A 24,728-nucleotide genomic window follows, 5' to 3' on the forward strand; every position below is an offset into this window, starting at 1 on the left:
CAAAGGGCTTGTACATATGTATCCTTATACAACCTTTGTTATGCCCCAGTGGGACTTAAATCTGGTCCTCACCTTTCTCATGTGTGCTCTCTTTGAGCCCTTACACAACTGTCCCCTCAGACTGCTCACCATCAAGGCAGCTTTCTTAGTGGCAATAAAATCTGCCCGGAGGGTGAGTGTAATGCAGGCTCTCATCTAAGTCGCCCAATCTCACCATGTTTTCAAACAAGGTGCTACTTCAGACGCGTGCCTCTTTCCTCCCCAATGTTGTGACCCCATTTCACTTGGATCAGAACATCACCCTGCCCACCTTCTTTGCTTCACCACATCCCTCTAAAGAAGAGTAGCAACTTCATCGGCTGGACTCAATAAGAGTATTATCGTTCTACCTTGACTGCACAAAAGAGTTCCAGGTGGATGACCAACTCTTTGTGGGGTACATGGGAGCAAAGAAAGGTCTGGCAGTGCACAAGCGAACCATTTTGCACTGAGTCGTTCACTGCATTAAGGTCTGCTACGCACTTGCTAAGAAGCAGCCTCCTGAGGGCTTAAGAGCTCATTCCACCAGGGTCAAGGCTGCTACCACTGCGTTATCATGGGGTGTTCCAGTCTTGGATATCTGTCCGGCAGCGACGTGGGCGTCCTTGCATACGTTTGCAAGACATTACTGCCTGGACAATCAGGTCTGTAGAGACTGGCACATTGATCTGTCCGCAGTCCACCACCAGGAGGTTATGGCTTGGGTATCTATTCTAATGGTAAGGAATCTGCAGCTAGAAGTCACTATCGGATGAACAAGATCCTTACCTTCAGTAATGCATTATCTGGTAGAGAATCTATCTAGCTGCAGATTCTTTACACCCTCACCCATGCCTCCCTGCTCTGTGGACACATTTGCTAGGGTCCGGGATTATCCCTTTCAGGGCCCTAGTGTTTTTGCACAGACAACCTATTAGTTCTTTTCATGGCTCTGCGCTTCTGGCGTGGAAGTTAGTGGAAAAAGAACTAACATGCATGCCTGGGTGGTGCCTTTATAGGTGACCGTGACATCACAGAAGGCTTCAAAGACTCAGACGATGCCACGCAAATCCAAACGACGCCACCCGACAGTGCGTGCAAGGTTATTCGTAAGGAAATGCCTTCTTGGCATGGTTACCCCCTGACTTTTTGCCTTTTGCTGATGCCACGCTATGATTGAAAGTGTGCTGGGACCCTGCCAACCAGGCCCCGGCACCAGTGTTCTTTCCCTAAACTGTACCTTTTCTCCACAATTGGCACAGCCCTGGCACTCAGAGAAGTCCCTTGTAAATGGTACCCCTGGTACCAAGTGCCGGGATACCAGGCAAGGTCTCTCTCTAAGGGCTGCAGCATGTCTTATGCCACCCTGGGGACCCCTCACTCAGCACATGCTCACTGCCTCACAGCTTGTGTGTGCTGGTGGGGAGAAAATGACTAAGTCGGAATTGCACTCCCCTCAGAGTGCCATGCCAACCTCACACTGCTTGTGGCATAGGTAAGTCACCCCTCTAGCAGGCCTAACAGCCCTAAGGCAGGGTGCACTATACCACAGGTGAGGGCATTTGTGCATGAGCACTATGCCTCTCCAGTGTCTAAGCAAAACCTTAGACATTGTAAGTGCAGGGTAGCCATAAGAGTATATGGTCTGGGAGTTTGTCAAACACAAACTCCACAGTTCCATAATGGCTACACTGAAATCTGGGAAGTTTGGTATCAAACTTCTCAGCACAATAAATGCACACTGATGCCAGTGTGGAATTTATTGTAACATGCACCAAGAGGGCATCTTAGAGACGCCCCCTGAATACCAGTTAGACTTCTAGTGTGGGGCTGACCAGTTTCTGCCAGCCTGCCACAACCAGACAAGTTGCTGGCCACATGGGGAGAGTGCTTTTGTCACTCTGTGGCCAGGAACAAAGCCTGTACTGGGTGGAGGTGCTTCAAACGTCCCCCTGCAGGAACTGTAACACCTGGCGGTGAGCCTCAAAGGCTCACCCCCTTTGTTACAGCGCCACAGGGCATCCCAGCTAGTAGAGATGCCCACCCCTCCGACCACAGCCCCCACTTTTGGCGGCAAGACTGGAGGAGATAATTAGAAAAACAGGGAGGAGTCACCCACCAGTCAGGACAGCCCCTACGGTGCCCTGAGCTGAGGTGACCCCTGCCTTTAGAAATCCTCCATCTTAAATTTGGAGGATTCCCCCAATAGGATTAGGGATGTGCCTCCCTCCCCTCAGGGAGGAGGCACAAAGAGGGTGTAGCTCCCCTCCAGGACAGTAGCCATTGGCTACTGCCCTCCCAGACCTAAACACTCCCCTAAATTTAGTATTTAGGGGCACCCCAGAACCCAGGAAATCAGATTCCTGAAACCTGAAACAAGAAGGACTGCTGACCTACAAGCCCTGCAGAGACAACGGAAGACGACAACTGCTTTGGCCCCAGCCCTACCGGCCTGTCTCCTGACTGGAAAACCTGCAACCAGCGATGCATGCAACAGGGAAGTCTCAGAGGACTGCCCTGAACCCCAGGGCCAAGAAACTCCCGTCAGCAGCGGCTCTGCTCAACAACCAGCAACAATATTGCAACTTTTCTGCAACTTTCAAAGACCTCACTCTTCCCACCGGAAGCGTGAGACTTCGCCCTCTGCACCCGATGCCCCCGGCTTGAGATCCAGAGAACCAACACCACAGGGAGGACTCCCAGGCGACTGCGACCTCGTGTGTAGCCCGAGACGACCCCCCTGGACCCCCACAGTGACGCCTGCAGAGAGAATCCAGAGGCTTCCCCTGACCGCAACTGCCTGTAACAAGTGACCCGACGCCTGGACCAGGCACTGCACCCGCAGCCCCCAGGACCAGAAGGAACTGAACTTCAGTGCAGGAGTGACCCCCAGGCGACCCTCTGCCTAGCCCAGGTGGTGGCTGGCCCGAGAAGCCCCCCTGTGCTCTGCCTGCACTGCTATAGTGACCCCCGGGTCCCTCCATTGAAACCAATACAAAACCTGACGCCTGCTTTGCACACTGCACCCGGCCGCCCCTGTGCCGCTGAGGATATGTTTTGTGTGCCTACTTGTCACCCCACCCCCCAGTGCTCTACAAAACCCCCCTGGTCTGCCCCCGAGGACGGGGGTACTTACCTGGTGGCAGACTGGAACCGGAGCACCCCTGTTCTCCATAGCCGCCTATGTGTTTTGGGCACCTTTTTGACCTCTGCACCTGACCGGCCCTAATCTGCTGGTGTGGTGACTTTGGGGTTGCCTTGAACCCCCAACGGTGGGCTGCCTATGCCCAGGAACTGGGACTTGTAAGGTTCGTACTTACCTCACAATCTAACCAATACTTACCTCCCCCAGGAACTGTTGATTTTTGCATTCTGACCACTTTTAAATTAGCTTATTGCCATTTTAACAAAAACTGTATATGTGATTGCTCTAATTCAAAGTTCCTAACTTAAGTGTGTGGAGTACCTTGGATTTTATAGATTTACTTAAATTCTTGAACTTGTAGTTCTACAAATAAATTAAGAAAATATATTTTTCTTTATAAAAACTATTGGCCTGGAGTTACGTCTTTGAGTGTGTGTTCCTCATTTATTGCCTGTGTGTGTACAACAAATGCTTAACACTACCCTCTGATAAGCCTACTACTCGACCACACTACCACAAAATAGAGCATTAGAATGATCTAATTTTGCCACTATCTCACCTCTAAGGGGAACCCTTGGATTCTGTGCACACTATCTCTTTCTTTGAGATAGTATATACAGAGCCAACTTCCTACTGTATTGCTCTGCAAAAGTTCCGGATTCCAATCTTGCAGGTTTTGCCTATGCATCCTGGTGGATGAGCATATATGCTTTGTTTCCCTTTTTCATATCCTCTAGGCTTACCTCTTGATGGGTTTACCATTTCTATTATCTCAGTGACTGTTGGGGTGCTGTTGTACCTTATTCCTTCAGCCCCTTCTTTGGGGTACTTCATGTTATTTTCCTGTTGTTGTTCTCAACCAACAGATTCATTTTTGTTGCTGTACAGTCTCCCCCCCCCCCCATGGCGTTTCATCTTTTCTTAAAATATTCAGTGGGTCGTTCACTGCGCTTCTGGTGAAATGAATGCTTCTTCTCACCTTTGTCTCTCTCATGAATGGTCTACTACTCCTTTAGTTAGACCTGTTGTTTAATGCAAGACTTGGGTCATATGTGTTCGTAGACCCACTGTCGGTCCTCCGGAACCCACATCTGGCGTTTAGTACAGTGTGCCTCTAAGCAATTCACCTGCCCTTGCATGGGCCAATGAAGCTTGTTGCCTTTGAGAAATGTTTGCTTGAGCCAATGCTTGTTTTAGAACATGTGTAAGAATCCGGGGCCACACATCAACTTGTTGCCTGACTTGTGGCATCCTCATGACTCAGACTGGGTGTGGCCAGGTACAGCAGCTACATGACTCAGACTGGGTGTGGCCAGGTGACTCAGACTAAGTGTGGCCAGGTGCAGCAGGTATCTAAAGCCACACCAGTCTTCAGGTGATTGCTTGCTGTCAGAGGTCTTGATGCAGAGTGGGATTCTCTGCTCCTCCACACTTGTTCCTGGATCGTCAATTCCACAGCCCAGCATCGCAGATGCCGATCCTATGAAAGAGATCAAGAAGATTAGAATCATAAAAGGCAGTAACAATCTGCACGCGCTTAAAAGGCTTCTTACTGGTTACCTTTGTGAGTTGATTGCCGGATGTTCAGACGGGCAGCGCACTCTAGAAGGGCATGTTATCAGTGTCCTTCGTTATTTGAATGCTTGCTGTCTGCCTAATAATAAAGGTCATGGTTGTTAGCTTGCAAAGACTGTACGGATTTGAGCGTGTGTTGGACAATTGTTATTTTAACACTCTACTATGAACATGATTGTTATAGTTGAGTTTTATGTAGCATTTTTGTGATACCAATAATTGCCTATGATAAAGAACACTCAGTGCTTGGCACATACTAGTTTTTAAAATGTGAATCAAAGGTCTGTTATTTCCATGTTCAATTGTCACTGTGATGTAACAGTGATGACACCAATTACATACGAAAGTAAGCTTTAGTACATTAACCCTAAGATTTCAGTGTGGTTAACACGTAACAGTGAAGACACCAATTAAATTCCAAAGTGAGCTTTAGTGTATTAACCTTAAGCTTTCAGTGTGGTTAACACACAACTGTGTTCTTCCAGTATTAACAGGCTGCGCTAATTAATCCCTGAATATTTGCGAAATCTAAACACTTAAAAATTGATTTTTATTATTTTTTGCCTGTTATATGTCTGTGATTGTGAGTGTGACTGTGTCTTAGAAAGTCTCATCAGGACCCAACGAGCAAGATGTACACTGAATTTCTGGAACTCTATAGGTAGGTCTTCCAGTGGGGCCACATTGACTTGGGAACAAGGTTGGAATACATGTAGATAGCATAGAAGGCTAACCATTGTATCTGGTTGCAGGTTCCATAGTGTTTCTTGAAGATCCCTAGAGAGAGGGAGAGCCATCAAAAGTGGGGAAGGGGACCCTGACAGGTAGACCTAGTTTGTAGGATTTGGCGAAGAGTAGTTTTTGTATATCAGTTATGTGAAAAGTATTATTTGACTAAATGTTTAATTTATTATAGAGACTATCTGCTGTTCGTAGACCACTGCTAGCCACCCTGATCCTGCCAGGCGACGTCAGTGTTTCTCTCTCTCTCTCATCCATCCCCTTTCCCTCATAACGTTCCTGTGCCGATCATGTACAAGTAAGTGGGAGGCATGCAACATCTAGGTGGAGCTGGAAAGAAGTAACTTAGGTCAGCATGTGTCTCTGTGGGATGAACAGGTTAGTGCTTGACACCCTCGTACTGTGTTGGTATTGCTTTAGTATCTACTTCTAAGGTAAGGAATCTGCGGCTAGTTGTCTCTCTCTGATGAAAGAGCTACTTACCTTTGGTAGCACCTTATCTAGTAGAGACAGACTAGTTGCAGATTCCTTACTGACCCATCCACCCTCTCTGCTTTGCAAACTGTTTTATCTTCCTTCAGTGTCGCTTTCCCTGGCATTCTGTTGCATGTTTTTCAATTAAGTAGTTGTAATTAGTAATTACATCAACTTCCCTTGTTGAAACACTGGTCCATCAGCATTTTCTATAGTGGCTCTGTGTTGTTGCGCGGATTCTAGTCACAGGAGAAACTGACAGCGCTTCAGAGGAGAAACTATATGGACTGCGTCCCTATACAGAGTCGCACAACACCTTCTACCGACGCACAGAGGTACTGCTGAAGATTTTTTCCGGATCCAGTCTGGCACCTGGGGAGAATTCTAGGGTAAGGAATCTGCAGCTAGTCTGTTTCTACCAGATAAGACGTTACCGAAGATAAGTAACTTGTTTGTTATTACTGTTTTATTTTATACAACAAAATATATATACTCTGTTGTTATTCTAAATTATATTTAATATACATATTTTGAATTTCTAATTTTATTTATCAGTTTAAAAGTTATTTTTTGAAGTTCTAAGTATTTTTATTAAATTAAATTATTTAAAAGTTGTTGAATTGTTGTTTTTGATGGATAGCTCCAACTGCAGATTCCTCACCTTTTGAATAGTCACCATGTGCCAGACTGGATCCAGAAACCTTTCATTTAAGTGCTCCAGCATGACACTAGGTGGCATCAAACAACTCCTTTTAGGCTTCATTTCACCCTTGAAGTGACAAAGCGAACACATATAAGCACCATCCCTGCTGCCGCCACCAGTTCTTTTCTTTGCAAGCCTTCCAGTGCAGATCCAGCTCTACTTCCACTTTTGTCGGTCTTTTAACAGCTCCAATAACAAAATCCGCGGTGCAAGAGAACAGTGTCCTCTCCTAAGACTACAAATTTCCAACCATGCTGTGACTGCAGAAAACAGATGTTGGTTACTGAACTGCATGAGATGTTTTTTTGGTGGTGGGATCAGGACACGATTCATGTACCCTTTGGTGGTGATCCAGGACTGTGACAAAACAGGCTTTTTGGAGGTTCACCACCACATTTTGCCCCCATTTTAACTGCTAGGCACTGGAGTAATGGCTCTGAAGTGCCCTAAGCCTTTCTAATCAGGGCTCAGTGCATGTGCCCTGACCCTTAAATGCGTGATTGTTTAATTGGCTTACCCTCATTTGGCATAACTTACTTATAAATCCCTAGCATATCAGGAGTATTTAGGGCGTGTAAGTTAGTGTCCCTCATCCACCACTTGGATGAGAAGGCAAAAGTATAACTCCCAGCCTGTCATTGCAGGCTGGCAGAGTTTTAAACTGCTAACTCAACTTTGCCATTTGAAGCAGTTTCGAAGCCCAAGCCTTCCTTGACATAACCTGAAGCAGACTTCCCAGCCCTTTCGTGCTCTTGGTTTCAAATCCCACAGAGTGTGGAAGCCAGACCCAGTGCGCTGTCCAGTCCCCCACTCCTCCGGCTGCAGCAACTTCTTTAGTTAGCCCCCCACCCAGGACGAACATTCCATTGGCGTCAAGATCAGGCTCCACCTACGCCAGTGAACCAAAATCACTTCTGAGAAGTGGGTGCTGAAGATTTGAACAGAGGGTTTATGTGCTTTCCTTTATTGAAGCCCCTCTGCATTTGCCACCATCCCGAAAACGACTCATGGAGGACTGTCTCTTCTTGCTCTTTCAGGAAGTGCAGGCTCTATTGGCTAAGAGAGCCATTGAGAAGGTACCAGTGTCCGATTTAAGATGTGGTGACTATTCCTGCTACTTTCTGGTACTGAAAAAGGATGGAAGCCTCTGCTGCATTGTAGATCTGAGAAATTCAGGATGCTCACATTGGCTCAGATCATGTCTGCCCTGGACCCTGGAGACCGGATAGTAGCGCTGAGCTTGTAGGACGCTTATTTTGACATCCACGTCTTGCGAGTCCACAGGCATTTCATGCGGTTCAAGGTAGCCCGCAGGCATTTCCAGTTCACTGTGCTTCCCTTCGGCCTCACAAGTGCCGTCAGGGTGTTCACACAAGTGATGGTGGTGTTTGCAGCTCACCTTTGGAGGTCAGGGGTCCCAGTCTTAACCTGCCTCGACGACTGGCTGCTAAAGGCAGACTTGCCTCAGGCAGCCATCACCCGCCTCCAGACTTCGGCACACCTCCTGCATTCGCTGGGGTTCACTATCAACATGCCAAATTCATGTCTGACTCCTTCTCAGGCACTTCCTTTCATCTGACCTGCTGTGGAGATGATGAAGTTCCATGCCTACCCTCTGGAGTGTCCAGCTGGTTCAGGCTGTGATCCTGATGTTTCAACCTGTGGCCTGGTTTTCTCTGAGACTGATGGCTCATGAAGGCTCTGCAGTGGGATGTGAACTATCAGTGGACGCAACATTAGCGTGGTTCAGATTTCGAAAACTAGTGCAAATGATCTGCAATGGTGGCTAACAAACATTGATTTGGACCAGCAGCAGACCCCTATACTTCTCCCACCTGGAACATACAGTGGCAACCAATGCCTTGCTTCTGGGTTGGGGTGGTCACCTTGAGAGGGTTGGAGATCAGAGGACGCTGGTCTCGGATGGAGTCCTAGCTCCACATCAATCTATGAGGCTGAGAGCGATTCGCTTGCCATTGAAAGCCTTCTTCCCATCCATCAGGGGAAGGCTGCTTCTGATGTTCATGGACAACACATTCGCCTTGTGGTATTGCAACAAACACGGCAGAGTGAGCTCGTAGACTGTGTGCCAGGAGGCCCTGCACCTCTGGACCTGACTGAAGTGACAGGACATTTTTCTGGCTGTTCAGCAACTGGTGGGGTCTCCGAAACTCCAGGGCAGACAAATTCAGCTGCTGATGCTTATGGATCAAGGATGGCATCTACACCCGGAGATGGCATAAAGTCTTTTACAAGATTTGGAAGATCTTTGGCTCATTCTGTTCCTCACTGCCGAGAAGGCATAATGTCAGCACTTCAGCGGGTAGGAGTTACCAAACCGGCTCTGACTCTGATATGCATTCCATTTAGAATGGAACTGGGGACTCCTGTATGCCTTTCCCTCGATACTGCTCCTTCCCAGAGTTCTGAAGAAGATCAGGACTGACTGGGTCCAAGTCATCCTAGTGGCTCCAGACTGGTAAAAGAGAATCTGGTATGCCTAAACTCCTGATCATGAGTGTCTGCCCTCCAATCAGGCTGCCTCTTTGGGAGGGCCTTCTGAAGTAGCATCATAGCGGCTTCTATATCTGAACCTACAGACTTTCGATCTTCATGTGTGTAGATTGAGCGGGGACAGTTGAATGCCTTTGTTTTGTGTCCCAAAATCTGTGATGTAACATTGGCAGCCAGGTGTCCCTCCACAAATACTATACACCTGCTGTTGGGCCATATTCGTAGCTTGGTATTCCTCTCATCATGTTGACCCACTTTAAGCCCCCATGTCAGAGGTTTTACTTGTTATGTTACTTTTACCCTGGCCTAGACCTTGCCCTGAACACTATTAAAGGTTGCCCTTCAGCCATCTCTCCTTTTTTGCAGTTGACAGATCAGCCCTCACCGTTTGAAACCCTTTGTGACATTTGTTCCTGACTACCCCTTTCACTGTTCCCCAGTTGGACCTCAATCTGGTGCTAACGTTTCTCATGGGCTCACCATTTGAGCCCCTGCATAGCTGTCTGCTCAGAATCCTAACCCTCAAGATGGCTTTCTTAGTGGCCATTACATCTGCCAGGAGGGTCAGCGAGCTTCAAGCGTTGCCATTTAAACCTGCCTATACTCCAGCTTTTATCTAGACAGACTGGTTCTTCGGACAAGTGTCTCTTATCTGCCAAACGTGATCACGCCTTTTCCTGTCAGCTAGAACATCGCACTGCCAACTTATTTCACCCACCCTCATCCTTCTAAGGGGATGACAGACACCATTGTTTTGACCCAAAGTGAGCGGTCTCCTATCTTGATCACACCAAAGAATATCAGGTGGCTAACCAGCTCTTTATTGGGCTCACTGGAATGAAAAAGGGTAAGGCAGTGCAGAAACAGACCAGCTCTCGAGAGCTTGTACTGCGCATCAAGATCTGCTACACTTTAGGTAAAAATCTGCCTCCTGAGGGCTTGCAAGCCTATCTCTCCAGAGCAAATGCTGCAACTACTCTGCTGGCACACAGGGTAACTTTCCTTGACATCTGTCAAGTTGCTATCTGTGCATCCCTCCATACTTTTGGGAAGCACTACTGTTTGGACAGTCAGGTCCATCAAGGTCAAGCATTTTGCCCGTTCAGTCTTCCAAGACTTCCTGGTTTGAACTGTTTGCAGATCCACTTACTATTGCTAGGGCATCACTTCTAAGGTGAGGAATCTACTGTCCGAAGCAGGGGCGACTCCTCCATATGGGAGGAGGAGTGTCCCCCCTCCCCCCCATGCCCCGCAGACAGCAGAAGCAGCAAACTTTTCAGAACGAAAGGATCATAAACTATGTTTATGATCCTTTCATTCTGAAAGGGGTGGGGTCACGGGGTGACGTGCACTGAGGGAGAGTGATCAGCACTCTCCCTCAGAGCGCTTGTGTGTTTGGCCTGCCAAACACACATGGCAGTAGGCTGTCTCCTGTGTTGCCAGGCTGGAGAGAGCCTGCACAAGGCTACCAGTCTGCCTGGGAGCACCCGTCAGGATTGGCGGAGGGCAGGCTGGGAGCCTGTGCCTGCAGTCTGTGACACAGGAGCGGCACGCGGCGAGTTAAGGTAAGGTTTTTTTAAAAAAAGTTTTTTTATTTAAAATAAAAATGTTATGTATGATGTTCTAAGGGGAGGAATCTGTGCTTAGATAAAGACTCTACCAGAAAAGGCGGGACTAAAGCAAAGTAACTTGTTCGTCAGTGTGACCCTTTGATCAAAATATTTTCAGAATAGAATTTTAGTTACCATACTGGTTAGTTGCTTTCTAGCTTCACTCTGCTTGGTATATGTGATGCTGGAGAAGGACTACAGTCATCACTGCAAAATGTAAAACTTCTCAATACTTCTGTAGGTTGATAAAAAATGTGAATGTGAAATGTGACATTTCAAACAAACTGTGGCTGGGCAGAACTGACCCAAACATGGGGCTGACACAAAGCCCATTCTCTGTAGAGTTGTGTGTGTTGCGATTGCTACCTTACTCACTGCTCCAAAATAAACCTAGGATTTTGCCCTGGTATTGTTTAATAGGCTCTGTGATCAGATGGAAATGTAGTTCGATATGATTGTGTTATACAGTTTTGTATAGTTCTGAAGATTTTCAAGCTGCTCATCTGATATGGCAAATCAAATTGTTTAGAGCATTTGAGTCTGCTACAGATAGCAAGACTATAGAAGTAATGTTATCCTTTATAGCATATCAAAAGAGATATACTGTTGTTTTTTTAATTCTAGAATTACTTTCAGTAGTTCTAAATTTCAACATATATGTTTTCATTTGTTGTTCTTGGGAACAATGCAACTACCTCAAGTGCTGAAATTTACCAGTAGTCATCAGGAATGATTTTCACTATCACTTTGATTTCCTCTTTTCTGTTTTGTTTTACAAAGGGTCTGCTTCGGTGTCATCCATCAGTTTTAGCAAAAGCACCGATGAAACTCATGTACCACCACCAGTTCCCCCGAGGAGAAGACCGGAGTCTGCCCCAACAGAGTCTTCCCCATCAAAGGTAGAGAAATTAAATTATATGGGAATTAACTGTGATGTTTATTTTTTTTAATTTAATGAGAACTTGATTTTTTTATTCTATTTTTGTTTTCATTTATATAACTAAAATCAAATAATTGTTTGTGTACCTCCAAGACATGAATTTAAGACTTTCTTACAATGCCTATAAATAATTTCCGCTTTACGTGTTGTGGTTTTATGTTATTATGTATGTGGCTATGTGAAGTGATTGGGCACCACATGCAGCAGTAGGATGATTCATTGCATTTGTCTGGAAAAGGGGAGTAATGTATTCTAGATTGAACAATTGCATCTTTAGCGCATTCTGAAAGTTAAGATGGTTTTCCTTAACGATTTCGATAATGTAATATTTCAAAGTATAGTGCCCTCTAAGTAGCAATGCAACCGCTGTCCTGTAGTTTAGAGAACCTGCAAACAGTGACTTAGTGATTCTGATGAATACCACTACCTGCAGATTCCTCACCTGTAGAACAGCCCCAAGGGTCAGACGGGATCCAGACACTTCAAAGTAGCAAGGTTAAAGATAGAGGGCGCTGAACTCAGTCAACACTGGAAGTGACGTTAGGCATTGCCATCAAGGCCTAAAGCACCTGTTACAGTGCATCAACGTCTGTTTGCGTTTTTCCACACCTTTGACACTGATTCGAAGCTTACACTCTCAATCATTTTTCTCCTCTCAAAAATGTTTCTGATTGCAGTGCCTTTTTCATATTGCAGATTTAAGACAATTAGGGAATGGGAGAGACAGATGTCCATCATGGACCTAAGTGCCATCTCCTTATGGTGTCTAAGGTCCGATTATGACTTAAGTCTTGGTCTTCCTGTCTCTTCATTAACCCAAAGTCCATAAAGGAACAGTGGGTCAAGCCAGGGTGAAGGATGATCACAGACGTCTCTTGAGCTCTCAATGCCATTCCTGTTCTCCAACTTCATTTTGGGGCAAGAAGAAGAGAAAGCATAGGAGGAAGGAGAAGAAGCACTCTAGAGGTTTGCAAGAGGTCATCGCTGACTGTCAGAATGCTTCCTGGCACATCGTAAAGTCTGAATTGGACACAGACTCCATCGACCCAAGTCATGGGTACCTCTGTCACGGTGCAACGTCATGCTTGGCTCAGGACAACCAACTTTTCCTCTCATGTCCAGGACAATCTAGTGACTCTCCCATTTGACGTAGTGTACTGGGTTTGGAGGCACAGCACATTCAGGCAATGCAAGGCTAACATACTTTAGAGCTTGCAAGGCCACAGTCTGATCGTTAGGCCTTCCTTTCCTGCCTCCTACTAATAAAGATTATCTGCCTTATTGTCGTTGTTGGGCTTGGCCATCTCTGCTGGGTCATCCCCATATGTTTGCCTTCTGAACCTGTTTTTGTTTTGTTAGCTTTTAGGACTCTGCGCACTTTACCACTGCTAACTAGTGCTAACGTGCTTGTGCACTCTCCCTTCAACATGGTGAAATTCTTACACCCAATTGGTACCTTTTACTTGTAATTGTCTAATAAATTAGTACTACATGTACCTGAGGCTTGCAGCACTAATTGCGCCACTTAAGTAGCCTTTGAAACATGTCTCAGGCCTGCCATGCAGCCAGCCTCTATGTGCAGTTTTAAACTGCCATTTCAACCAGGCAAAACAAATCTTTGCAATGCTTAAACCTTCCTTTCTAAGACATATATGTCACCCACAGAGTGGTTGTAAACAGTCCATTGAGCAGGGTGGAGTGTATTTAAGAAGAGAGACATGTACTTTTAACATAGACATGTCCTGTAGTGAAAAACTCTTCAATTTTTCTTTCACTACTGTAAGGCCTGCCTCTCCTGTATGATAACATTGGGTTACCTTATTATTACATTTAATAAGTGATACATTTCAATTGGTAGCAGGTAGGAAGTTCCAATTTAGTTTCTAAAGAGTTGTAATTTTAAAAAGTTACATTTGAAGTTGGCATTTTCTTGTCCCAACCGTTTGTTGCCTGTATTCTGGAATACATTAGTAGTTGTAACTGGCAGTTAGTCTTTGTGTATTACTCCCAGACAGTGAGACAAAGGGGGAGTAGGTGTTGGCAGGAGATAGCAGATGTCCTCCTCTGAGGAGTGGCAGAGTTAATACCAGAGAATGAAACGAGCTGAGGAACCCTCACATATCACCACATTGCTTAAAAACTAGCATGCTAAAGACGTGCATGAGCACCAGTCATTTTTATTTTTACTACAAACAACACTTTTGTCAAATTCTTTTTGACAAGGTCATGGATGTGTCGAGGGATGTCACGCCAGACCGCTTTTAAGCCCTGCTACTCCTGTCACCGAACGATGTCGGTGACTGATCCACACCTCGTGTGTCTTTCGTGCCTGGAGCACGACCATGACCCAAAGTCGTGCTCTGAGTGTTGGGCCATGAACCCAAAAGCTTTGAGGGAGCGGTCCCTAAAGCTCATGGCGGCCTGACACTCGACTTCGCGACGCTCAGGGTCTCATTCAAGAGGAAGGTCTCGAGACCAGCTGCGGAGTCACCACCACTATACGTGCTCAAAGTCATTGGGACATTCTGGTCATAAGAAGAAATCGAAGAAGGATAAGCGTTCTTCGTCTTCACCCCGTCGCTCGGACGATGCGGCGCGGGAAGAGCTTCGACACTCTAGGCCTCCGTCCATCTAGGTCGGCCCCGCACTTCCACTGACTTCCTGGAAGCCACCCCTGCCCAGCTCAAAGAATTTTATGAGTCACTGCGCCTCGTTTTTGGGCAGACCGACCCACCTTCGGTGCCCTCGGGGACTGGTGAGTTGGTGGGGGCTTCCTTGGGTTCGAAGTCGTCGGCTTCGACCACGGCTCCGGAGGGCTTCTCCGGATCCAATCGTGGATCCGTCCCGATGCCGGTCGTGCCACAGTGACCTTCCCTGGCGTCGGGTCAGACGTCGACGCTCCCAACGTAGGTTGGGCCTACAATAGATATTGATCCCATTCTCATACCCGACGACCCGGAGCCGGAACAACATCGCTCGATGCCGATTCCGTTCTCTATGGGCTCTTCTGGGCCCAGGGTTGATCCAGACCCTTATGCCTATGGGTATGGATACGGGGAGAGTTTGGAGGGAACGCTGGACCCTTTAGAATACCAGCTCGACCCCCAAATGGACTGGGTGCATGATTTGGGTGATGCCAGTGGTCTAGACACCTTCCCTGACACTGGTATGCTCTCTCCTCCTACCGTGACTACGGAGGAGTGTGCCTCATACTCCATGGTGTTGAGAAGAGCGGCTGAGGTCTTGGACCTCGAGCTACCTTCTGTGGAGGTTAGGCCTAATATCCTAACCGATATGCTTCAGTTGGGGTCTTCCTCTTCCGAACCCCTTCTTCCCTTTAACCTCTTGGGTGCCTTGGACGAGATGATCTCGTCCAAGGCTACAGTTCCCCTGTGCCTTGGACGAGATCATCTCGTCCATGGCACAGGGGAACTTGGGGGCGCGCTAGCGCGCCCCCCGTGCACCCCCCTTCCCCCCCCCAAGTCGGGGATGGAAGGGGAAGACCTTCCCCTTCCACCCCCGACCCCCCCCCCCCCCCCCCACCCCCCCCTGTGACGTCAGCGCGCGCTGATGTGTCACAGGGGCCTCCCTCGTCGCGCTGGAAGCTCTGCTTCCAGCGCGATTGAAAAAGAAATGCAAAAGCATTTCTTTTTCAATCACTTGGGAGGCCCGGAGGGGCTTCAAAGGGAAGGAAAAGTATTTCCTTCCCTTTGAAGTCCCTCCGAGGGTTTCAAAAGCCGGATTGCTTGCAATCCGGCTTTTGAAACCCCACTAGACACCAGGGCTTTTTTTTTTTTTTCATTGAAATTGACAAAAGGGAGCGACCCCCTGGGCAAGGGTCGCTCCCAGGGGGGCATATTTTCGGGAAGGCCTTTTCTGCCCCCCCTGGGGGCAGATCGGCCTACTATTAGGCCGATCTGCCCCCAGGGACCATTTTTTGTTTTTTTTTTTCATTTGTTTTTTTTTTTGGTGGGGAGCGACCCCTTAGGCAAGGGTCGCTCCCCTTGGGGGAAAATTATATTTTGCCCATTTCTGCCCCCCTTGGGGGCAGATTGGCCTATTTTGATGAGGCCAATCTGCCCCCAAGGGGGGTAGAAACCACTAGACACCAGGGAGTTTTTTCTTTGCGTGAATTTCACGCAAAGGGAGCGACCACTTAGGCAAGGGTCGCTCCCTGGGGGGGAGGGCAATTTATTTTAGGCCATTTCTGCCCCCCCTGGGGGCAGATCGGCCTATTATTAGGCCGATCTGCCCCCAGGGGGGGAAGAAACCTCTAGGCACCAGGGCAAATTTTTTTTGTGTGTTTTTTTTTTTTTGTTCTTTCTTTTTTTTTTAGAGATGGGGAGCGACCCATCAGGCAAGGGTCGCTCCCCTGGGGGGCAAATTGTATTTAGACCATTTCTGCCCCCCTGGAGGCAGATTGGCCGATTTTAGGTCAATCTGCCCCCAAGGGGGCAGAAACCACTAGGCACCGGGGATTTGTTTTTTGGCGCCAATGTCACGCAGGGGGAGCGACCCCGTAGGCAAGGGTCGCTCCCGGGGGGGGGTGGGAGTTGGGGGGGCAAATTTATTTTAGGCCATTTCTGCCCCCCCCGGGGGACAGATCGGCCTATTATTAGGCCGAACTGCCCCCGGGGGGGGGGGGGGGCAGAACACTCTAGGCGCCAGGGCAATTTTTTTTTTGTGTTTTTTTTTTTTGTTGTTTCTTTTTTTAGAGATGGGGAGCGACCCATCAGGCAAGGGTCGCTCCCCTGGGGGGGCAAATTGTATTTAGACCATTTCTGCCCCCCTGGGGGCAGATTGGCCAATTTTAGGTCAATCTGCCCCCAAGGGGGCAGAAACCACTAGGCAACGGGGATTTGTTTTTTGGCGCCAATGTCACGCAGGGGGAGCGACCCCGTAGGCAAGGGTCGCTCCGGGGGGGGGGGGGTGGGGGTTGGGGGGGCAAATTTATTTTAGGCCATTTCTGCCCCCTCGGGGGACAGATCGGCCTATTATTAGGCCGAACTGCCCCCGGGGGGGGGGGGCAGAACACTCTAGGCGCCAGGGCAATTTTTTTTATTTTTTTTTTTGTGTTTTTTCTTTTTTTAGAGATGGGGAGCGACCCATCAGGCAAGGGTCGCTCCCCTGGGGGGGCAAATTGTATTTAGACCATTTCTGCCCCCCTGGGGGCAGATTGGCCAATTTTAGGTCAATCTGCCCCCAAGGGGGCAGAAACCACTAGGCACCGGGGATTTGTTTTTTGGCGCCAATGTCACGCAGGGGGAGCGACCCCGTAGGCAAGGGTCGCTCCCGGGGGGGGGGTGGGTGTTGGGGGGGTGAATTTATTTTAGGCCATTTCTGCCCCCCAGGGGGGCAGATCGGCCTATTATTAGGCCGATCTGCCCCCGGGGGGGGGGGCAGAAACCTCTAGGCGCCAGGGGAATTTTTCTTTTTTTTCTTTTTTTTTCTTTTTTTTTTTTTTTTTTAGAGATGGGGAGCGACCCATCAGGCAAAAGTCGCTCCCCTGGGGGACAAATTGTATTTAGGCCATTTCTGCCCCCCTTGGGGGCAGATTGGCTGAGTTTAGGTCAACCTGCCCCCAAGGGGGCAGAAACCACTAGGCACCGGAGATTTGTTTTTTGGCGCCAATGTCACGCAGGGGGAGCGACCCCGTAGGCAAGGGTCGCTCCCGGGGGGGGGTGGGTGTTGGGGGGGCAAATTTATTTTAGGCCATTTCTGCCCCCCAGGGGGGCAGATCGGCCTATTATTAGGCCGATCTGCCCCCATGGGGGGGGGGGGCAGAAACCTCTAGGCGCCAGGGGAATTTTTCTTTTTTTTTTTTTTTTTTTTTTTTTTTTAGAGATGGGGAGCGACCCACCAGGCAAAAGTCGCTCCCCTGGGGGACAAATTGTATTTAGGCCATTTCTGCCCCCCTTGGGGGCAGATTGGCTGAGTTTAGGTCAACCTGCCCCCAAGGGGGCAGAAACCACTAGGCACCGGGCATTTGTTTTTTGGCGCCAATGTCACGCAGGGGGAGCGACCCCGTAGGCAAGGGTCGCTCCCGGCGGGGGAGGGTGGGGGTTGGGGGGGCAAATGTATTTTAGGGCATTTCTGCCCCCCCCCTCCCCCCCCCCCCCTGGGGCCGGCTGAGCTACAGGCCAAACACCACAGGTAGGCACCTTGCAAAAAACACCTCTGTTTTCTGTGAAAAAATATGTTGTGTCCACGTTGTGTTTTGGGCCATTTCCTTTTGTGGGCGCTAGGCCTACCCACAGAAGTGATGTACCATTTTTATCGAGAGACTTAGGGGAATGCTGGGTGGAAGGAAATTTGTGGCTCCTCTCAGATTCCAGAACTTTCTGTCACCGAAATGAGAGGAAAAAGTGTTTTTTGGGCCAAATTTTGATGTTTGCAAAGGATTCTGGGTAACATAACCTGGTCAGAGCCCCGCAAGTCACCCCATCTTGGATTCCCCTGGGTTTCTAGTTTTCAAAAATGCACTGGTTTGCTAGGTTTCCTCAGGTGTCGGCTGAGCTACAGGCCAAAATCCACAGGTAGGCACTGCTTTTTATAAAAAAATTTGATGTGTCCACGTTGTGTTTTGGGCCCTTTCCTTTCGTGGGCGCTAGTCCTACCCACACAAGTGAGGTATCATTTTTATCGGGAGACTTGGGGGAACGCTGGGTAGAAGGAAATTTGTGGCTCCTCTCAGATTCCAGAACTTTCTGCCACAGAAATGTGAGTAACATGTGTATTTTTAGCCAAATTTTGAGGTTTGCAAAGGATTCTGGGTAACAGAACCTGGTCCGAGCCCCGCAAGTCACCCCTCTTTGGATTCCCCTAGGTCTCTAGTTTTCAGAAATGCATAGGTTTGGTAGGTTTCCCTAGGTGGCGGCTGAGCTAGAGGCCAAAATCTACAGGTAGTCACTTTGCTAAAAACAGCTCTGTTTTCTGTGATATGTCCACGTTGTGTTTTGGGGCATATCCTGTCGCGGGCGCTAGGCCTACCCACACAAGTGAGGTATCATTTTTATCGGGAGACGTGGGGGAACGCTGGGTGGAAGGAAATTTGTGGCTCCTCTCAGATTCCAGAACTTTCTGCCACAGAAATGTGAGGAACATGTGTTTTTTTAGCCAAATTTTGAGGTTTGCAAAGGATTCTGGGTAACAGAACCTGGTCCGAGCCACACAAGTCACCCCTCCTTGGATTCCCCTAGGTCTCTAGTTTTCAGAAATGCATAGGTTTGGTAGGTTTCCCTAGGTGGCGGCTGAGCTAGAGGCCAAAATCTACAGGTAGTCACTTTGCTAAAAACAGCTCTGTTTTCTGTGATATGTCCACGTTGTGTTTTGGGGCATATCCTGTCGCGGGCGCTAGGCCTACCCACACAAGTGAGGTATCATTTTTATCGGGAGACGTGGGGGAACGCTGGGTGGAAGGAAATTTGTGGCTCCTCTCAGATTCCAGAACTTTCTGCCACAGAAATGTGAGGAACATGTGTTTTTTTAGCCAAATTTTGAGGTTTGCAAAGGATTCTGGGTAACAGAACCTGGTCCGAGCCACACAAGTCACCCCTCCTTGGATTCCCCTAGGTCTCTAGTTTTCAGAAATGCATAGGTTTGGTAGGTTTCCCTAGGTGGCGGCTGAGCTAGAGGCCAAAATCTACAGGTAGTCACTTTGCTAAAAACAGCTCTGTTTTCTGTGATATGTCCACGTTGTGTTTTGGGGCATATCCTGTCGCGGGCGCTAGGCCTACCCACACAAGTGAGGTATCATTTTTATCGGGAGACGTGGGGGAACGCTGGGTGGAAGGAAATTTGTGGCTCCTCTCAGATTCCAGAACTTTCTGCCACAGAAATGTGAGGAACATGTGTTTTTTTAGCCAAATTTTGAGGTTTGCAAAGGATTCTGGGTAACCGAACCTGGTCCGAGCCACACAAGTCACCCCTCCTTGGATTCCCCTAGGTCTCTAGTTTTCAGAAATGCACAGGTTTGGTAGGTTTCCCTAGGTGGCGGCTGAGCTAGAGGCCAAAATCTACAGGTAGTCACTTTGCTAAAAACAGCTCTGTTTTCTGTGATGTGTCCACGTTGTGTTTTGGGGCATATCCTGTCGCGGGCGCTAGGCCTACCCACACAAGTGAGGTATCATTTTTATCGGGAGACTTGGGGGAACATAGAATAGCAAAACAAGTGTTATTGCCCCTTGTCTTTCTCTACATTTATTCCTTCCAAATATAGGGGTGTGTGTAAAAAAGACATCTATTTGAGAAATTCCATGTAATTCACGTGCTACTATGGTCACCCCGGAATTCAGAGATGTGCAAATAACCACTGCTCCTCAACACCTTATCTTGTGCCCTTTTTGGAAATGCAAAGGTTTTCTTGATAGCTATTTTTTACTCCTTATATTTCAGCAAATGAATTACTGTATACCCGGTATAGAATGAAAACGCACTGCAGGGTGCAGCTCATTTATTGGCTCTGGGTTCCTCGGGTTCTTGATGAACCTACAAACCCTATATATCCCCGCAACCAGAGGAGTCCAGCAGACGTAACGGTATATTGCTTTCGATAATCTGACATTGCAGGGAAAAGTTACAGAGTAAAAAGTAGAGAAAAATTGATGTTTTTTTCACCTCAATTTCAATATTTTTCTTTTTCAGCTGTTATTTTCCGTAGGAAACCCTTGTAGGATCTACACAAATGACCCCTTGCTGAATTCAGAATTTTGTCTACTTTTCAGAAATGTTTAGGTTTCTGGGATCCAGCATTGGTTTCATGACCATTCCTGTCACTGACTGGAAGGAGGCTGAAAGCACAACAAATTGCACAAATGGGGTATGCCCCAGTAAAATGCCAAAATTGTGTTGAAAAATTGGGTTTTCTGATTCAAGTCTGCCTGTTCCTGCTGAGTTTAGCACCGCAAACCCTTTGTTGATGCCATTTTCAGGGGAAAAACCACAAGCCTTCTTCTGCAGCCCCTTTTTCCATTTTTTTTTAAAAAAAACGAAATGTTCACTGTATTTTGGCCAATTTCTTGGCCTCCTTCAGGGGAACCCACAAAGTCTGGGTACCTTTAGAATCCCTAGGATGTTGGAAAAAAAGGACGCAAATTTGGCTTGGTTAGCTTATGTGGACAAAAAGTTATGAGGGCCTAAGCGCGAACTGCCCCAAATAGGCAAAAAAAGGCCTGGCACAGGAGGGGGAAAAGGCCTGGCAGCGAAGGGGTTAATGAGGCACTGACGGACGTCCTTTTGGGTACTTGGTCCAGACCCAGCACAGGGGCTCCTGTTAATAGGACGATTGCCTGCCACCATCGGCCTGCGCCGTCAGACCCAAAATTCCTCACCTGATAGCCTTGTCATCCAGGCTTCCTCTTCATCCGGCGCATTCCCTGCCGCACCCCGGATAGGGAATCAAAAAGACTGGACAACTTGGGGAAGAAGTTGTTTTCTTCCAACAGGCTAGCGCTGTGGTCTGTGAACACCGCATGCCTTTTGGGCCGCTATTTCCATACTCTCTGGGATACGATCACGCAAGTGCTGCCTAGAGTTCCGGAGGAGGCCCGGACTATCCCTTCCCAAGCCGTAACAGATGGGAGGGATGCAGCGAAGTTCATGATTCATTGTGGACTGGATACGACTGACTCTCTGGGCAGATCGGTTGCATCACTGTGGCATTGAGATGCCACGCCTGGCTGAGAACATCTGGCTTCTCAGGGCATGTCCAGCCATCCTTGATGGACATGCCCTTTGATGGCACACGTCTCTGTGGAAACAGGACGGACTTGGCGCTTGAGCGCTTTAAGGATTTCCGAGCCACAGCCCGGTCCCTTGGCCTCGCGCCTGCTCCTAGACCCAAGCAGTCCTCCTTTCGCGGCTATGGAAAGGGGCACCCAACCGCATCCTTTCCCCCCTGGCCATCGACCCACGCATGCTGTACTGCCCCTACGCGGCCATGGGATCCCACACCCCTGGGGATCAGGGAGCCAGCGGGTCGCCCAGCCCACACCAGCCCCCGCTTCAGCCTCCAAACCTTCCTAGTCTGCGGGTACACCAGGAACCAGTTGGCGGCAGAATTCGCCATCACCTGCCCCAATGGCAATCCATTACCTTGGACAGGTAGGTCCTCCAGATTGTCTGAAGGGGCTACTCCCTCCCCTTCGAGACACCTCCTCCAGCCATGCCACCTTCATACAATCGAATATCAGAGGATCATATGGCGCTTCTCTGCGAGGAAGTTCAAGCCCTTTTGGCCATAGGAGCTATAGAGAGGGTTCCGTTCTAGAAGTAGGTCATGGTTGCGATTCCCGCTACTTTCTGGTGCCGAAAAAGGACAAGGGTCTTCATCCTATATTAGATCTTCGGTCCCTCAACCTCTTCCTCAAAAATGAGAAGTTCAAAATGTTGACATTGACTCAGGTCCTATCTGCCCTGGATCCCGCAGACTGGATGGTAGCGTTGGACTTGCAAGACGCGTACTTCCACATTCCTGTCTTGCTGGCCCACAGACATTACCTACGATTTGTGGCAGGTCACAAGCACTTTCAGTTTACCGTGCTCCCTTTTGGCCTTACCAGTGCCCCTCGGGTGTTCATGAAAGTGATGGTAGTGGTGGCAGCTCATCTGCAGAGGTTAGGGGTCCCAGTCTTCCCCTACCTTGACAATTGACTGTTGAAGGCAAACTCGCCCCAGACAGTCGTCTCCCACCTCCAGGCTACGGCAAACCTTTTGCATTCGCTGGGGTTCACTATCAACGTGCCAAAGTCAGGCCTGACTCCTCCTTAGATACTCCCTTTCATCAGAGCTGTTCTGGATACAGTGCAGTTTCGGGCATATCCTCCCGGAAAGCGAGTCCAGGATATTCAGGCTATGATACCGATGTTTCAGCCTCTGTCCTGGATTTAAGTGAGATTGACTCCGAGGCTGCTGGGCCTCATGGCCTCCTGCATCCTGCTAGTTCAAAAGGCCAGATAGTATATGCTGGCTCTGCAGAGGGACCTGAAGTTCCAGTGGGCGCAGCATCAGGGGAATCGCTCCTACAAGGTCGAGATATCGGAAAGAACTGCAAGAGACCTGCAGTGGTGGTTAACGAATCAGGATTGGGTCAAGGGCAGATCCCTCTCCTTTCCCCAACCAGATCTTATAGTTGTGACAGGTGCGTCACTCCTGGGATGGAGCAGCCACATCAGAGGCCTCCGGCGGAAACCGGGATCCATGTCAATCATCTGGAGCTCCGAGCGATTCGACTAGCATTAAAAGCATTCCTTCCCTCTCTCAAGGGGAAAGCAGTACAAGTGTTTACAGAGTACACCACTGCTATGTGGTACTGTAACAAAGAAGGCAGAGTGGTGTCGTAGACCCTTGGTCAAGAGGCTCTTCGTCTCTGGACTTGGTTGGAACATCAGGGCATTTCCCTGGTGGTTCATCACCTCGCGGGCTCCTTGAATGCCAGAGCAGACTAACTCAGTAGACGATGCGTGGTCGATCACGAATGGCGTCTCCATCCGGAGGTGGCACAAGGTCTTTTCCTTCAGTGGGGAGAACCTTGGTTAGACTTGTTTGCCTCTGTAGAGAACTCTCAATGTCAGCTGTTTTGCGCTTTGGAGTTTCCAAGGCGGCACTCGCTCAGCGACACCTTTCGTCGCAAGTGGCATTCAGGCCTCCTGTACGCCTTTCTGCCCATACCACTTCTGCCCAGAGCTCTGAAGAAGATCAGGCAAGACTGGGCCCAAGTAATCCTGGTGGCTCCAGACTGGGCACGAAGAGTCTGGTGTCCCGAGCTGTTTAGCATGGCCATAGCTCCTCCGATCAGACTGCCTTCTCTGACTGATCTTCTGTCTCAGCAGCAGAGGAGGGTCTTCCATCCGAACCTGTCCACCCTCCGCCTCCTTGCGTGGAGATTGAATGGCGACAGTTGATGTCTTTTGACCTGCCACCTGAAGTCTGTAATGTTATCTTGGCAGCCAAGCGTCCTTCAAGCAAAACCGTATACACCGGTCGTTGGAAGAAATTTGTGGCATGGTGCATCGACATATCTGTCGATCCTCTATCTACTCCTCTTTCTCAAATCCTCCTCTTTATTCTTTCCCTTGCCCATCAGGGTTTCACCCTTGGCACTCTTAAGGGATATCTTTCTGCTATCTCAGCTTTCTTGAGGTGACCAGATCAGCATTCCTTATTTAAATCTATTATTGGGAGGTTTCTTTAAGGCCTCACACATCTCTTTCCTCCTATCCCATTCATCATGCCCCAATGGGATCTAAACCTGGTGTTAATATACCTTATGTGTGCCCCGTTTGAGCTGCTTCACAACTGCCCTTTACGGCTGACAAAGTGGTACTTCGCACAAGGGCTTTTTCCTACCTAAAGTAGTGACACCCTTCCATGTCGGACAGTCCATCACCTTGCCTACCTTTTTTGCACCCCCACATCCCTCTCATGAAGAGGAGAGACTCCACCGTCTGGACCCAAAAAGAGCGTTGGCGATCTACCTTGATCGTACCAAATACTCTGGGATATGTGGGTGCAAAGAAGGGGAAGCCGGTGAAGAAGATTACCATTTCACGATGGGTGCTCCTATGCATCAAAATGTGCTATGCTCTGGCTAAGAAGCAACCTCCTGAAGGTTTGCGTGCTCACTCCACCAAAGCTACTGCTGCTTCCACAGCGCTATCATGGGGCCTTCCAGTCCTGGCCATCTGTCAGGGAGAAACGTGGTCATCTCTGCACACTTTTACCAAACTCTACTGACTGGACTGTCAGGTCTGAAGAGGCAGCTACTTTGACCGTTCGGTCCTGCAGGACTTCTTGGTGTGATCTTGGTTCGCAGCCCACCACCAGGGATGGTATTCCTCAGGTATCTATTCAAATGTAAGGAATCTGCAACTAGAAGTCTGTATCAGATGTACAAGTTACTTACCTTCCGTAACAATATATCTGGTAGAGACATATTCTAGTTGCAGATTCCTTACCGACCTGCCCATCCTCCCTGCACTGCGAATTGATTTCTAGAGACAGGAACTTCCC

At 48.6% G+C, this 24,728-nt stretch overlaps 1 protein-coding gene across 1 annotated transcript in view; it reads left to right on the forward strand.

Moving 5' to 3' along the window:
• SOS1 (SOS Ras/Rac guanine nucleotide exchange factor 1) overlaps positions 1–24,728 on the forward strand; it is a 453,501-nt gene that overhangs the window by 426,636 nt on the left and 2,137 nt on the right. Inside the window, exon 21 of the mRNA XM_069235148.1 lies at positions 11,561–11,679. Coding sequence (XP_069091249.1) covers positions 11,561–11,679 — 119 coding nt within the window. The remainder of the gene's footprint in view (positions 1–11,560; positions 11,680–24,728) is intronic.

Source organism: Pleurodeles waltl, chromosome 5, assembly GCF_031143425.1.
Source record: "Pleurodeles waltl isolate 20211129_DDA chromosome 5, aPleWal1.hap1.20221129, whole genome shotgun sequence".
NCBI classification, from domain to species: Eukaryota; Metazoa; Chordata; class Amphibia; order Caudata; family Salamandridae; genus Pleurodeles; species Pleurodeles waltl.